Below are 12,526 nucleotides of genomic sequence, written 5' to 3' on the forward strand. Positions count from 1 at the left end.
TCTCTAATTTCTCTCAGCAGTGGTTTGTAGTTCTCAATATAGAGATTTTTCACCTCCTTGGTTAACTCAATTCCTAAGTATTTTATTTTTTTGGTGGCTATTGTAAATGGGCAGGCTTTCTTGATTTCTCCTTCTGCATGTTCACTATTGGAGAAAAGAAATGCTACTGATTTTTGTGTGTTGATTTTGTATCCTGCTACTGTGCTGAAATCATTTATCAATTCCAACAGTTTTTTTGTAGAGGTTTTAGGCTGTTCGATATATAGGATCATGTCATCTGCAAACAGGGACAGTTTGACTTCATCTTTTCCAATCTGGATGCCCTTTATTTCCTTCTCTTCTCTGATTGCTCTGGCTAGTACTTCCAACACTATGTTGAATAGGAGTGGTGAGAGTGGGCATCCTTGTCTAGTGCCTGTTCTTAAAGGAAAAGCTTTCAGCTTTTCCCCATTCAGGATGATATTGGCAGTGGGTTTGGCATATATGGCTTTAATTATGTTGAGATACTTTCCCTCTATACCTAACTTATAGAGGGTCTTTGTCATGAATGAGTGCTGAACTTTATCAAATGCTTTTTCAGCATCTATAGAGATGATCATATGGTCCTTGTGTTTGAGTTTATTAATATGGTGTATCACATTTATTGATTTGCGTATGTTGAACCAACCTTGCATCCCTGGGGTGAATCCCACTTGATCGTGATGAATAATTTTTCGTATGTGTTGCTGTATTCTGTTTGCTAGTATTTTAGTGAGGATTTTTGCATCTATATTCATCAAGGATATCGGCCTGTAGTTTTCTTTTTTGGTTATATCTTTACCTGGTTTTGGTATCAGGATGATGTTTGCTTCATAGAATGAGTTTGGGAGATTTGCATCCGTTTCAATCTTTTGGAATAGTTTGTAAAGAATCGGTGTCATTTCCTCTTTGAATGTTTGGTAAAATTCTGCTGTGAATCCATCTGGTCCTGGGCTTTTCTTTGTTGGGAGCCTTCTGATAACAGCTTCAATCTCCTTTATTGTTATTGGTCTGTTCAAATTTTCTACGTCTTCACGGTTCAGTTTTGGGAGCTTGTGTGTGTCCAGAAATTTATCCATTTCCTCCAGATTTTCAAATTTGTTGGCGTATAGTTGTTTATAGTAGTCTCGAATGATTCCTTGTATTTCAGATGAATCAGTTGTAATATCGCCTTTTTCATTTCTAATTTTTGTTATTTGAGTCTTCTCTCTTCTTTTTTTTGTTAGCCATGCTAATGGTTTGTCAATTTTATTTATCTTTTCAAAAAACCAACTTTTTGATTCGTTGATCTTTTGAATTGTTTTTTGGTTTTCAATTTCATTCAGTTCTGCTCTGATCTTAATGATTTCTTTCCGTCTGCTAACTTTAGGATTGGATTGTTCTTGTTTTTCTAGTTCTTTAAGGTGAAGTGTTAGGTTGTTCACTTGCCAGCTTTCCATTCTTCTGAAGTGAGCATTTAATGCAATAAATTTTCCCCTCAATACTGCTTTTGCAGTATCCCACAGGTTTTGGTATGATGTATCATTGTTTTCATTAGTTTCAATAAACTTTTTGATTTCCTGCTTGATTTCTTCTTGGACCCATATGTCATTAAGTAGAATGCTGTTTAATTTCCATGTGTTTGTATAGTTTCCAGAGTTTTGTTTGTTATTAATTTCTAGTTTTAATATAGGAGAAACACTTCAGGAAATAGGACTGGGCACAGACTTCATGAATACGACCCCAAAAGCACGGGCAACCAAAGGAAAAATAAACAAATGGGATTATATCAAACTAAAAAGCTTCTGCACAGCAAAAGAAACAATTAAAAGAGTTAAAAGACAACCAACAGAGTGGGAGAAAATATTTGCAAAATATACATCTGACAAAGGATTAATATCCAGAATATATAAGGAACTCAAACAACTTTACAAGAAGAAAACAAGCAACCCAATTAAAAAATGGGCAAAAGAGCTAAGTAGGCATTTCTCTAAGGAAGATATCCAAATGGCCAACAGACATATGAAAAAATGCTCAACATCACTCAGCATCCGGGAAATGCAAATCAAAACCACATTGAGATACCATCTAACCCCAGTTAGGATGGCTAAAATCCAAAAGACTCTGAACGATAAATGCTGGCGAGGCTGCGGAGAAAAAGGATCTCTCATACATTGTTGGTGGGACTGCAAGATGGTGCAGCCTCTATGGAAAATGGTATGGAGGTTCCTTAAACAATTGCAAATAGATCTACCATACGACCCAGCCATCCCACTGTTGGGAATATACCCAGAGGAATGGAAATCATCAAGTCGAAGGTATACCTGTTCCCCAATGTTCATCGCAGCACTCTTTACAATAGCCAAGAGTTGGAACCAGCCCAAATGCCCATCATCAGATGAGTGGATACGGAAAATGTGGTACATCTACACAATGGAATACTACTCAGCTATAAAAACGAATGAAATACTGCCATTTGCAACAACATGGATGGACCTTGAGAGAATTATATTAAGTGAAACAAGTCAGGCACAGAAAGAGAAATACCACATGTTCTCACTTATTGGTGGGAGCTAAAAATTAATATATAAATTCACACACACACATACACACACACACACACACACACACACACACACAAACGGGGGGGGGAAGAAGATATAACAACCACAATTATTTGAAGTTGATACAACAAACAAACAGAAAGGACATTGTTGGGGGGGAGGGGGGGAGGGAGAAGAAGGGAGGGAGGTTTTGGTGATGGGGAGCATTAATCAGCTACAATGTATATCGACAAAATAAAATTAAAAAAAAAAATACAAAAAAAAAAATAATAATAATAATTGCACAGCAAGAGTGTTTAAATATTGGCTACCTGGACAGGCTCTTCTGCTGCTAGGATCCTTTACATTGGCACTAATGATGCTCTATATAGTCAAAGAACACATCTGCCATTTATTTCTGCCACCCTACCACACCACCCCCATCTCCAGTAGAGGTGGGTGTGTTTGTACTAATAAACACCGATATTGCAAGGAAGACTGTTTTCTAGTTTTAGCAGATATCCTTAGATCCTTCAATGCAATGATGGCAATAAAAGGAAATCTGAATTTTTAATATTTGATAATAAATTTTTTCTTTCTGTTCCTAACTCTCTAATGGAACTTGCAATTACTACTTTTCAAAATGTCATGAAAGGGTATGGATTAATTCTGGAAACTAATTAGGTACTAAAAGGACATTCTATGAATATTATACAATGTAATTCCACAGGAGTGCCCTGGGCATCCTGTAAAATAATAAAGACACATCCCCTCTCACTTTACACAGACTATCCTAGATAAAGCCTAGTTAAATATCATTTGTGTATGCATATACCATGATAAAGTACAAAACAATTTTTCATTCAATACTATTTTTAATTTGGTGATAGCAGGAAGAACAATTCTACCAGGTCACAGGCCCTTCCCTTTCCATATTGGATTCTAATGGGAATCACAGCTACCAGGACCTGGAGGACAGCCATTTCAAGAAGTATGGCAATTTACATTGCCCTTCTCTGACACTGCCAGACTAGATACGAGGCTGCTTTGTCATTAAAAAGACCAAGTTTTACTAAACTAGATTTATGGACTGCCAGGAAATACTGCAGCAACCCCTATATATTACTTACTCTTTTCTTTAGTTTATCTTCTTGTGAATCCCTTTCCTGTATAGATTAATACTGACAAAAACTTTTCAAAGAATTTGAAAAGGTGACTACAACTGACAGAAACCCAGGCAGAAATAACAGTAAATCATCCCTTCCTCAAGCAAAATAAACATTCTGATATCAACGTATATTTTGGGCTATTAGTACATGGGAAAGCAATCCAAAAGGCTTGTTTTGTTCCTATTCAGAGGCAAGAAAAAATTCTGAGAACTTAAAAATGCATCAATTCCATTAAAGAACAGAGAGACTTTAGGAAAATTCAAGTCCAAAATGGAGCTTTAGGAAACTTCACATTCAAAATGTTTTAAGCTTTTGTTTTTAGTGAACAAATATAATTATTTTGGTATATAAAAATTAAGTGTCTTACCATTATTTAATACATTTGGAGGAAAATCTTTTAAATTGAACAAATATTTTCACTATTTTTTCAAGTTTAAAAAAATCTATATCAAATAATAACAGTCAGAACTACACCAAGAAGCAAATACAAGATGCCTCTGGTCTTGATGCAAGAAGCACATGCTAGTCCTCTTGTTCACAAAGTTCAAGTGCACGAAAGTCTCAGCAAACATCCAGGAAACCCTTCCACCTTCCATTATAAACCTAACACACAGTAACACCAAGAGAAGTGTCTGAGGTCCTCATAAAAAAACAAAAAGAAATGAAATCTTACATGCAACATTTGTTACTTGCAGACAAAGTAGAATTCTCCTGCAGAATTGCTGAGCGGGAAACACCATTGAAACCACCCTGGAGTTCCAAGTGTAGGTGGTCCAGAAGGTAGCGCATGAATTCGTGGGCATCCTGCTGCTGATAGCCCCTTGAAGCAAAAAGAAACACTCATCACTGGGGATGCTCTTCCCATTCAGCCATACAAGCAGAGGACAAAGCATTGGGAAGGACTGCAGCCCTGTGGTCATGAGCACAGCCAGGCTTCCTTACCCCTGATCCTCACTAAGCACCACATGTGATACATAAAATTCCTCTTCAAGAAAGAATCCTACTACTTAAAAGTAAGTTTGAAAACCATGAAATCTTAGAGCTAATTGGACTTACAGTGATCTCCTAACTGACCTCCTCAGTTTAGAGATGAGAAAACTGAGGGGCAAAATAGGAGGCGTGTGACTTGCCTAAAGTCCTACAACAAAAGAGTAACAGCTGGGACTAAAACCCACATCTCTTGGATGGACTCTGAATCAATCCCACGTTGCTTCCCTAGAAGATGCTCAAACGTTAAAATTTCACATCTTACCTTCACCAGAAAACTAGGTGTAAACTACCACTATTGTATAAGCAATAAGGAATTTAACTCCTTAGATTGAAAGATACTAATTTTTAAAAACTGGCTGAAAGGAAGAAAAACTTTACCTAAAGAGTTAAAGATGTCTAACATTCTATACTTGCATCCTAATCTCTGATTCAAAAGACATTTTTTAAATAAATATTTTTTACAAATGCACTGACTCATATATAATTATGCTTTATCCTAAAACTTGAATTTATATAACATATTCTTAGGTTACTTCTTATACTATATTCAGGCAGGAAACTATATGGAATTCTTATAATAATAAAGATCAATAAATGAACAGGAATGAAGGTGTACAGAAAATGAAACTGGTACAGTTGGAAGGTCTGGGGAGACTTATTTAGATAAAATAAAGCAAGCAATGATAATATGTAATGTACTTTCATAAAACGATAACAAAAAAGATTTCTATCTACATTTTGCCGGCAGGGAAGGTTCTCTTCAATCTTCTAAATTATTAGGTTTTTCTAGTATGGTCTTATTTTTTTACTTTTATTTATTTTTTATTTATTTTTTGTCCTTTTTTGTGACCGCGCTCAGCCAGTGAGCGAACCAGCCATCCCTATATAGGATCCGAACCCGCGGCGGGAGCCCTGCTGCGCTCCCGCGCCGCACTCTCCCGAGTGAGCCATGGGGTCGGCCCTAGTATGGTCTTAAGAGTCAAAACTTCCACCCTTCTTCCAGGCAGTGGTTCCAGAAACAAAATCTCGTTCAACCAGATTTTATTTGTATTTTCTGCCAAATGTATTTTCTGCCTTTTCCTGAAATTTTTCCTGGAAATTTTAAATTATGAAAACAATCTCCCTAATCAATGGAACTTAAAGTCAGAAGTCACCTTAGCATTTCACCATAGCTTTTTCTAAACTATTCAGCAACCAAACATCAATATATGTTCAAGTATTTCTTCTAAGGCTCATGTGAATATAAATGGAAAAATTCAGTCAGAAGCATTCAAAGTTGGTACCATATACATCTAAGGAGGCGCTCTAAATTTATTCAACAGAACATCCATGTTTTTTCGTGACTCAAAGCTAAGATCAGTTATTTTAGGTTATAACATCTCAAATTCTATCACATACAAAAAAGGTTCATGTTCTCTCCAAAATAATCTAATATCTAAGTCATAATTTTTCTAAAATGTATCACGAAAACCAGTACCTTGAAGTTTATACCAATTTACATTTTCATGAGGTGAACACACACCCATCTCTTCTAAAGAAAACAATCTGACTACTGTACATTAATGAATGTTTCCAACCACATCATGATTCTTTTCTTGTTATCAAAATATATTATTTTCCAGTGTTTCCTATACCAGTACAAACACATTTTCTTTAACCTATGTGAGATCACTGAACACTCAGCTGTTCAACAAAGGTAGGGTATGGGTTTGTTTCAACTTGTGAAATTTACCAGAAAACAGTCTCTGCTTCTTCTAAGACTGGGAATTTTTCTAATTCTGACTAAACAGACATTTACAATTCCATTTTTAAACATTTAGATATATCATTTCATTGACTTATCTGAAAGCCTGAATATTATTTGGTATGTTAAATTCGACAAATTTCAGTTATCTTTTCAATTTTTTCCCAATTATACAATCTGGGCTTCAGAATTTCCTTAGTCAACTTAGGTTTCTCTTGTGTTGTAATCATATCTCACATTCTGGTGTAGTGTTTATGTTTTGCATACATATTCCAGCAATGTCACCAAAACAGTTGTTTGTGAATTAGTCAGAAAATCGATTTATGAAGAACCAACAGGTGTTCTTGTGACAGGCCAGAAGAAAGAAAAGACGACAGAGGGAAACAAAGGTGGCTCCAATTTTAACACTGTTACTTAATCTTCACTTTTATGTGTGACCTCAGATAAAGATTAACCCCTTCTTAATGTCCACAGAAAGAGCAACAAAAAAATCCGTGTCAAAAAGATGTCGTAAGCAATCATCGTTGTAGAGCACACTGCAAAAACAGAAAGCCTAAAAGGGCCTTTCTAAATGGGGGGCTGAGAAAGAAGAACACTGCTGAAGCACAATGTGTAGGGAACATGGGGGCAACTCTGTCTTCACAATTTTTGGCACAATGAAGAAAAACAAAATTTACCCAAATCTTAAAGACAAAGAAATGGTCCAATAAAAAAAGGATCAAAGAAAATGTTACCTTGCACCTGGTTGAGTGTGAAAAGCAGACATTCCAAATAATGAAACAAACATTACAGAATACAGACACACATAAGTACTTTGTGATGCCACAACATGCATAGTTGTGATGTATACCTATGCATTATTCTCAATTCTCTGCATTTTGGCACTGCCAGTACGTAATCTATAAAATGGCAAAGACCAAGTTTTATCATTTACAATAAACTTCCTCTAAAATACCTAGGACACATTAGAATTTTAGGTTCCGTTCATATTTAAAATATCTTTAACATGCACAAAAGAATTTGTTAATGTTTTGGCCAAAATATCTGCAAAACCAAAGTAAATTAAATTTAGCTATTCTGGTCCAATATTTGGCACCAATCAAAGCTAAGTTTCCTCAAGACAAAAATGCCAAAAAGAGAAAATAACAAAAATGAATGTGTTTACAAACACACACAAAAAGATATTCAATAGCAAAATTCCTAGCTAGAAAAACCAAATTGCTTAAATATAAAATATCTATTTGTTATCTACAAAGATCTTTTATATTATCTATAATGTCAAGAAGAATAACAAGTATAAAAATAATGTTTCAGTACTTTATTTATCCATCGTGTTAAAACATTAATTATAATAAAAACTGATTTTGAAAAAACTAAATAAGCTGTTTTGGGAAGTCAAACCAGGCTGTACATGAAAGTAGAAAGAGCATATAAGTGTTATGAAAAGCAAGGGAACACCATGAACTGAAATGAATTATCAAGAGACTTTCCTGGAGAGTGTTAGCATTGAGCTGGATCCTAAAGAAAAAGGGACCACACAGCAAATATTGTAGGCAGAAGCACATGACATACAAAGGGACGGAGGCAAAAAGACAAAATCATGTTAAGAAAAGTAAGGAGTAGTAAAGTCTAGCAGAAAAGACCAACAAATTATAAAAGCACACCCTTTGATCCAGCAATTCCTCTTTTAGATACTCATATATGTATGTATAAGGCTATTCATTGCAGCACAGTTTAGAACAACAAAAGAGGAGAAATAATCTATATACTAGTTGGTAGGAGATATTACATAAATTATTATATAACTCTAAAATGGACATCTCAAAGTAGGGGGAAAAAAGCCCAAAATGTTACCATTTATGTTAAAAATTATATATAAACACACACAAACACTTGCTTGTATATGTACACAGAATATCACTGAAAGGATATCCAAATATCTAGTAACTATGGTTGCTTCCAGAAAACAGAATGACTGGCTAGGGAACAGAGTAAAAGAAAAAACATTCACTGCATATTCTGTTTTTAACCTTCTGAATTTTGAATCATGTCTATTTTGCCTATTTAAAAAACTTTAAAATATTTTTATAAAAAGAAATGATAGGAACAGCTGGGCATAATAAGAAGTCATAAGTGTGGTAAGTAGATATGTATGTTGGAAAATGTCAAAACTTCAGGAAAATTTTCCCTACTAGATAACTGGCTTTTGGTTTGAGTGGAGAAAGAAAGAACAGTCTTGATGATTCTACTTCCAAAGCTGTTAACTACATTTAGAGTATATTTTTTTCTGCATTCATTTAATAAATGAAAGTTGTTCTTACTTCTGCATGCATGTTTGTATTGCAGAGTCCTCATATTTCATTCCAAGGGATCAAGTTCCCTAGACATGGTCATATGTTAATAAACGAAAATGAGCTTTCTAAACTAAAACTAAAAATTTTACTATGGGATTATAAATAAATATAATAGAAACATAATGCAAGATTCATTGTGCTTCCACATAAGCATATAGGAATCCTACCCTGCATGCTTAATAGAAATAGGAGCTATAAGAAGAAAGCCCTACCTCCATCCCTCACACCTGGGCGTTGTACAGTGACCCTGCACCAAAGCTTTATCCAAGATTTAATCTCAAGATCTCAATCTAACCAAGAGAAAAATTATTCTTTGATGACATAAAAATGGGGAACAATCTCAATTATTGCAGAACTAAGAGAAAGCCTAACTAAGAATACAAAAACATTCTATTCTCTTCAGTGATTAAGGAAATGTAAAAATTCTGTGTACTAGAAATCACCCCAGAAATTCCATGCTAAATTCTTCAACCTGATTACCTTTTCTAAAAGTTCTTTCCTTTCATCAGTAGGTATATTAGAATGTATAAATTAAGTGGCTAAAAACTAAATCATGCTCCCAATTGGGCTACAGAAACTAGAAAGGGCAGAGATGTGGGAAGATTTGAAGGAAAAATAGAATTCTACTGTTTAAAATACGATAAAAGTTTCTAAACTTTTATGGAATTCTGGTCACCACAGAGACCAAGAACAATATAAAATTAGTTAGTGGGCCTCACTCAAGGCATGGACAAATTATTGTTAACTCATCTATTATTAATCAACTCCACAAAAACCTGGGTTTGGTCCTAACACCTACTAGATGTATAAGATTGAACAAGTACTTCTCCCCACTCTCAAGTTTTGTCTTCTCTAAATTGGGCTAATGTTTCCTACCTTGGCTGGAATTTCGTAGTTGCCTGTTTTTTAGTGAATATCAGATATAAAATACCTTGTGCTTAGCACATAGTAGGCATTCAATAAATGGAAACTACTATTATATAATAATCAAACACAAAGATTAAATCCCTATAGAGTCTAACTAGGTGATTGTGTTAAAAATTTTTTTTATATTAAGTCCAAACCTGACTAATGGTAACTTAATAGTCATTTCCAACTTTCCTACTCAAGAAATTCTAAAATTCTTACAAAATTGGTCTTTCCCAAGAGGAGATTTATTTATTTATTTTTTGTCGTTTTTTCGTGACCGGCACTCAGCCAGTGAGTACACCGGTCATTCCTATATAGGATCCGAACCCGCGGCGGGAGCGTCGCCGCACTCCCAGTGCAGCACTCTACCGAGTGCGCCACGGGCTCGGCCCCAAGAGGAGATTTAAATGGTATGATAAATTTCCTCCAAAACAAAGACTAGGGTTAACAGGAGATACTCATGTCAGATCCTCAAGGCTAGACTTTCCATCAAGGTAACAAATTATAGTCCTTTGAAGCTGTTACCTTTTAAATGTTTCTCTATGCTAACAATATATCTATTATGCAATAGGGCAAGATATATTGCTAAATTTTACTACTGTGTGCTGTTTTTTTAAAAAAGGAGAGGGATGTACATTAGTTGCCAAAATCATGACTAGTAAGAACCGTGACTTGCTTCAGAAGGATAAAATCAGCAGAAGGTGGCAAAGGCTGTTTTCAAACACTTGTAGTGGCCCAAATCTGCTATTATCTGAATCCCTACAGGGATGATTAGCCTAGGAGAAGAGACAGGACTCCTCTAACAGACTGGTGTTTCCTTCTCAAGCCAGGCTAGAGAGAGAAAGCTCAGGTAACAGTGCCTCTAAGCCCACAAAAGGATGTGGCATGGCTACAGTGCTCTAGAGCTTCAGAATTCAGACCAGAACAGTGACTATCATACCATGGATTTTTCAAGTTGGAATAACAAGACAGTGTATGATGGTAATTATTCTTCATATGATTTTGAAAAGAATCAAGGACATTTTGCTCAGTATGTTTTCCTAACATCACTTTCCTAACAGTAAGTTATTTATAAGGGCATTCTTTTTATAACAACAAAATACCCTTCCCTTTATTTAAGACATTTCTAATGTCTATCATTTAAAAACATATTTGTTTAGTCAGATGTATTCAACTTCTGCTCTTCTAAAAAACAAACAAAACCAGACCAGTCTTTACTATCTAGAATATTTAGAATACCATCACTCACCACTTCATCAAAAACTATTTAAGAAACAGTGTAAAGACTAATATCAATTTTTAAAAATATTCTTCCTTAAATAATACTTACCTAAAATTTGGCATAATCTTCCAAACAACATAAAATAAGGACTCTGGGCTAAATGCAGTCTGGCTGCCTTGCCATAAAGCACACAGTGTCTTTCTAAACTCTTCTACCAAAGACCTGGAAAAGAGAAAGGGACAATACCCTTAGCATTAGTAAGAGGCTACTATTTCAATGTATAATGTTCAATTACCTAAAATGCACAGTAAATAAAAAACAAAAACTTAAAAAGGGCTTGGTCTTTTCTGAAGTCTGACAGCTAAATAAGAGCATCTCAAAAACCTGTATAAACAGCAATAATTACTGACAAAACGTTTTTTAACCATATGGTTAACTCTGAGTGTGCCAAAGTACTGCCATATCTGTACACTCTGAATCAAAAACATACACAAAAACAATAAAGCAATAGGTAAGTTACAAGCCAAATTATTTAAGAGTGTACATTTTAAAAACTTAAAACAAGCAATAGGATCTCTTTCTCCATCTCCTACATTTTTCCTTCTTGCCCCTCACTAGAAGCACTTCCCAGACTTCAGTCTGTGGCCGTCTTTTCTCATCTCTGCCTCTGAGAGTTCACATGCCCACAAAACTTCAATGCTCTATACCAATGACTCTCAAATCCAAATCTAAAAGTCAGATTTTCTTATGACCATTTTTATTCAGATTTCTCCAATTTCCAACATGAATTTTCTGATGGAGGTCCTCTTGTCACTTCAGACTCAATGTGTACTAAACTGTTCAAGTACCTTCTACTCTCTGTACTCTCCCTACTGTCCTGTGATGTCCACTCTCTTCTTCCTCATAAGAATAGAACTTCCATATTTTGCTGGGCATATGAAATCCCAGAATAAAAAACTGAGTGTCTCCAACCTCTGGGAAATTTCTTAAAGAGTATATTCCTCATTAATCCCTTCCTTCTTACCATTAGCTGGAACAAGGGTGTGGAGCTCCAACACTATCTTGGACTACATGGATGAGAGCCCCACCCTGAGGTTGGTGGAACAGAAAGTGCGAAGGAGGCTGATGACTGTGAAACAGACCTAGACAGATACCTGAGACTTTTACATGAGAAAATAAACCATGGGTATTTATGTCACTGTTAACTTTGGTTTTCTATCCATGTAGCTAAACTGATAAACCTCCTCAACTTCAATATCTATATCTGTCAGTATAATCACTGTACCACTGTACTCTTGGATACTTAATTGATATCTCAGAGCATCTTAATATCTTCTTTCTCAATCCCTGTTATCTAGAAGGTCCCTGGGATACAAATCATATTTTTGACTTCCTAGTAGCTGAACTCTCTTCCTGCGTTTGGGGAATTACCTACCTTATTAAGAGTTTTGGTGAGAATCAGAGCCTACTTCTCACTACAGAAGTGAAAAGGCCAGAAACTTGCTTTCTCAGCCTCCCTTGCAGTCAGAGCACAGGTACCTAGTCTGGGTTCTGCCCATCTGAAGCAGGAGTTAGTGACACAAGGAAGCAGGGACAGT

General features: G+C 35.5%; 1 protein-coding gene across 2 annotated transcripts in view; it reads right to left on the minus strand.

Annotated features, from left to right (window-relative positions):
* The window catches only part of USP3 (ubiquitin specific peptidase 3), an 80,219-nt gene that overhangs the window by 13,730 nt on the left and 53,963 nt on the right, over nucleotides 1-12,526 (minus strand). For both annotated transcript variants that reach the window (XM_063090460.1, XM_063090461.1), the window contains 2 exons: nucleotides 11,037-11,150; nucleotides 4,383-4,529 (listed from right to left, as the gene is read on the minus strand). In XM_063090460.1, the coding sequence (XP_062946530.1) occupies nucleotides 4,383-4,529; nucleotides 11,037-11,150 (261 nt within the window). The remainder of the gene's footprint in view (nucleotides 1-4,382; nucleotides 4,530-11,036; nucleotides 11,151-12,526) is intronic.

Source organism: Cynocephalus volans, chromosome 3 (assembly GCF_027409185.1).
Source record: "Cynocephalus volans isolate mCynVol1 chromosome 3, mCynVol1.pri, whole genome shotgun sequence".
NCBI classification, from domain to species: Eukaryota; Metazoa; Chordata; class Mammalia; order Dermoptera; family Cynocephalidae; genus Cynocephalus; species Cynocephalus volans.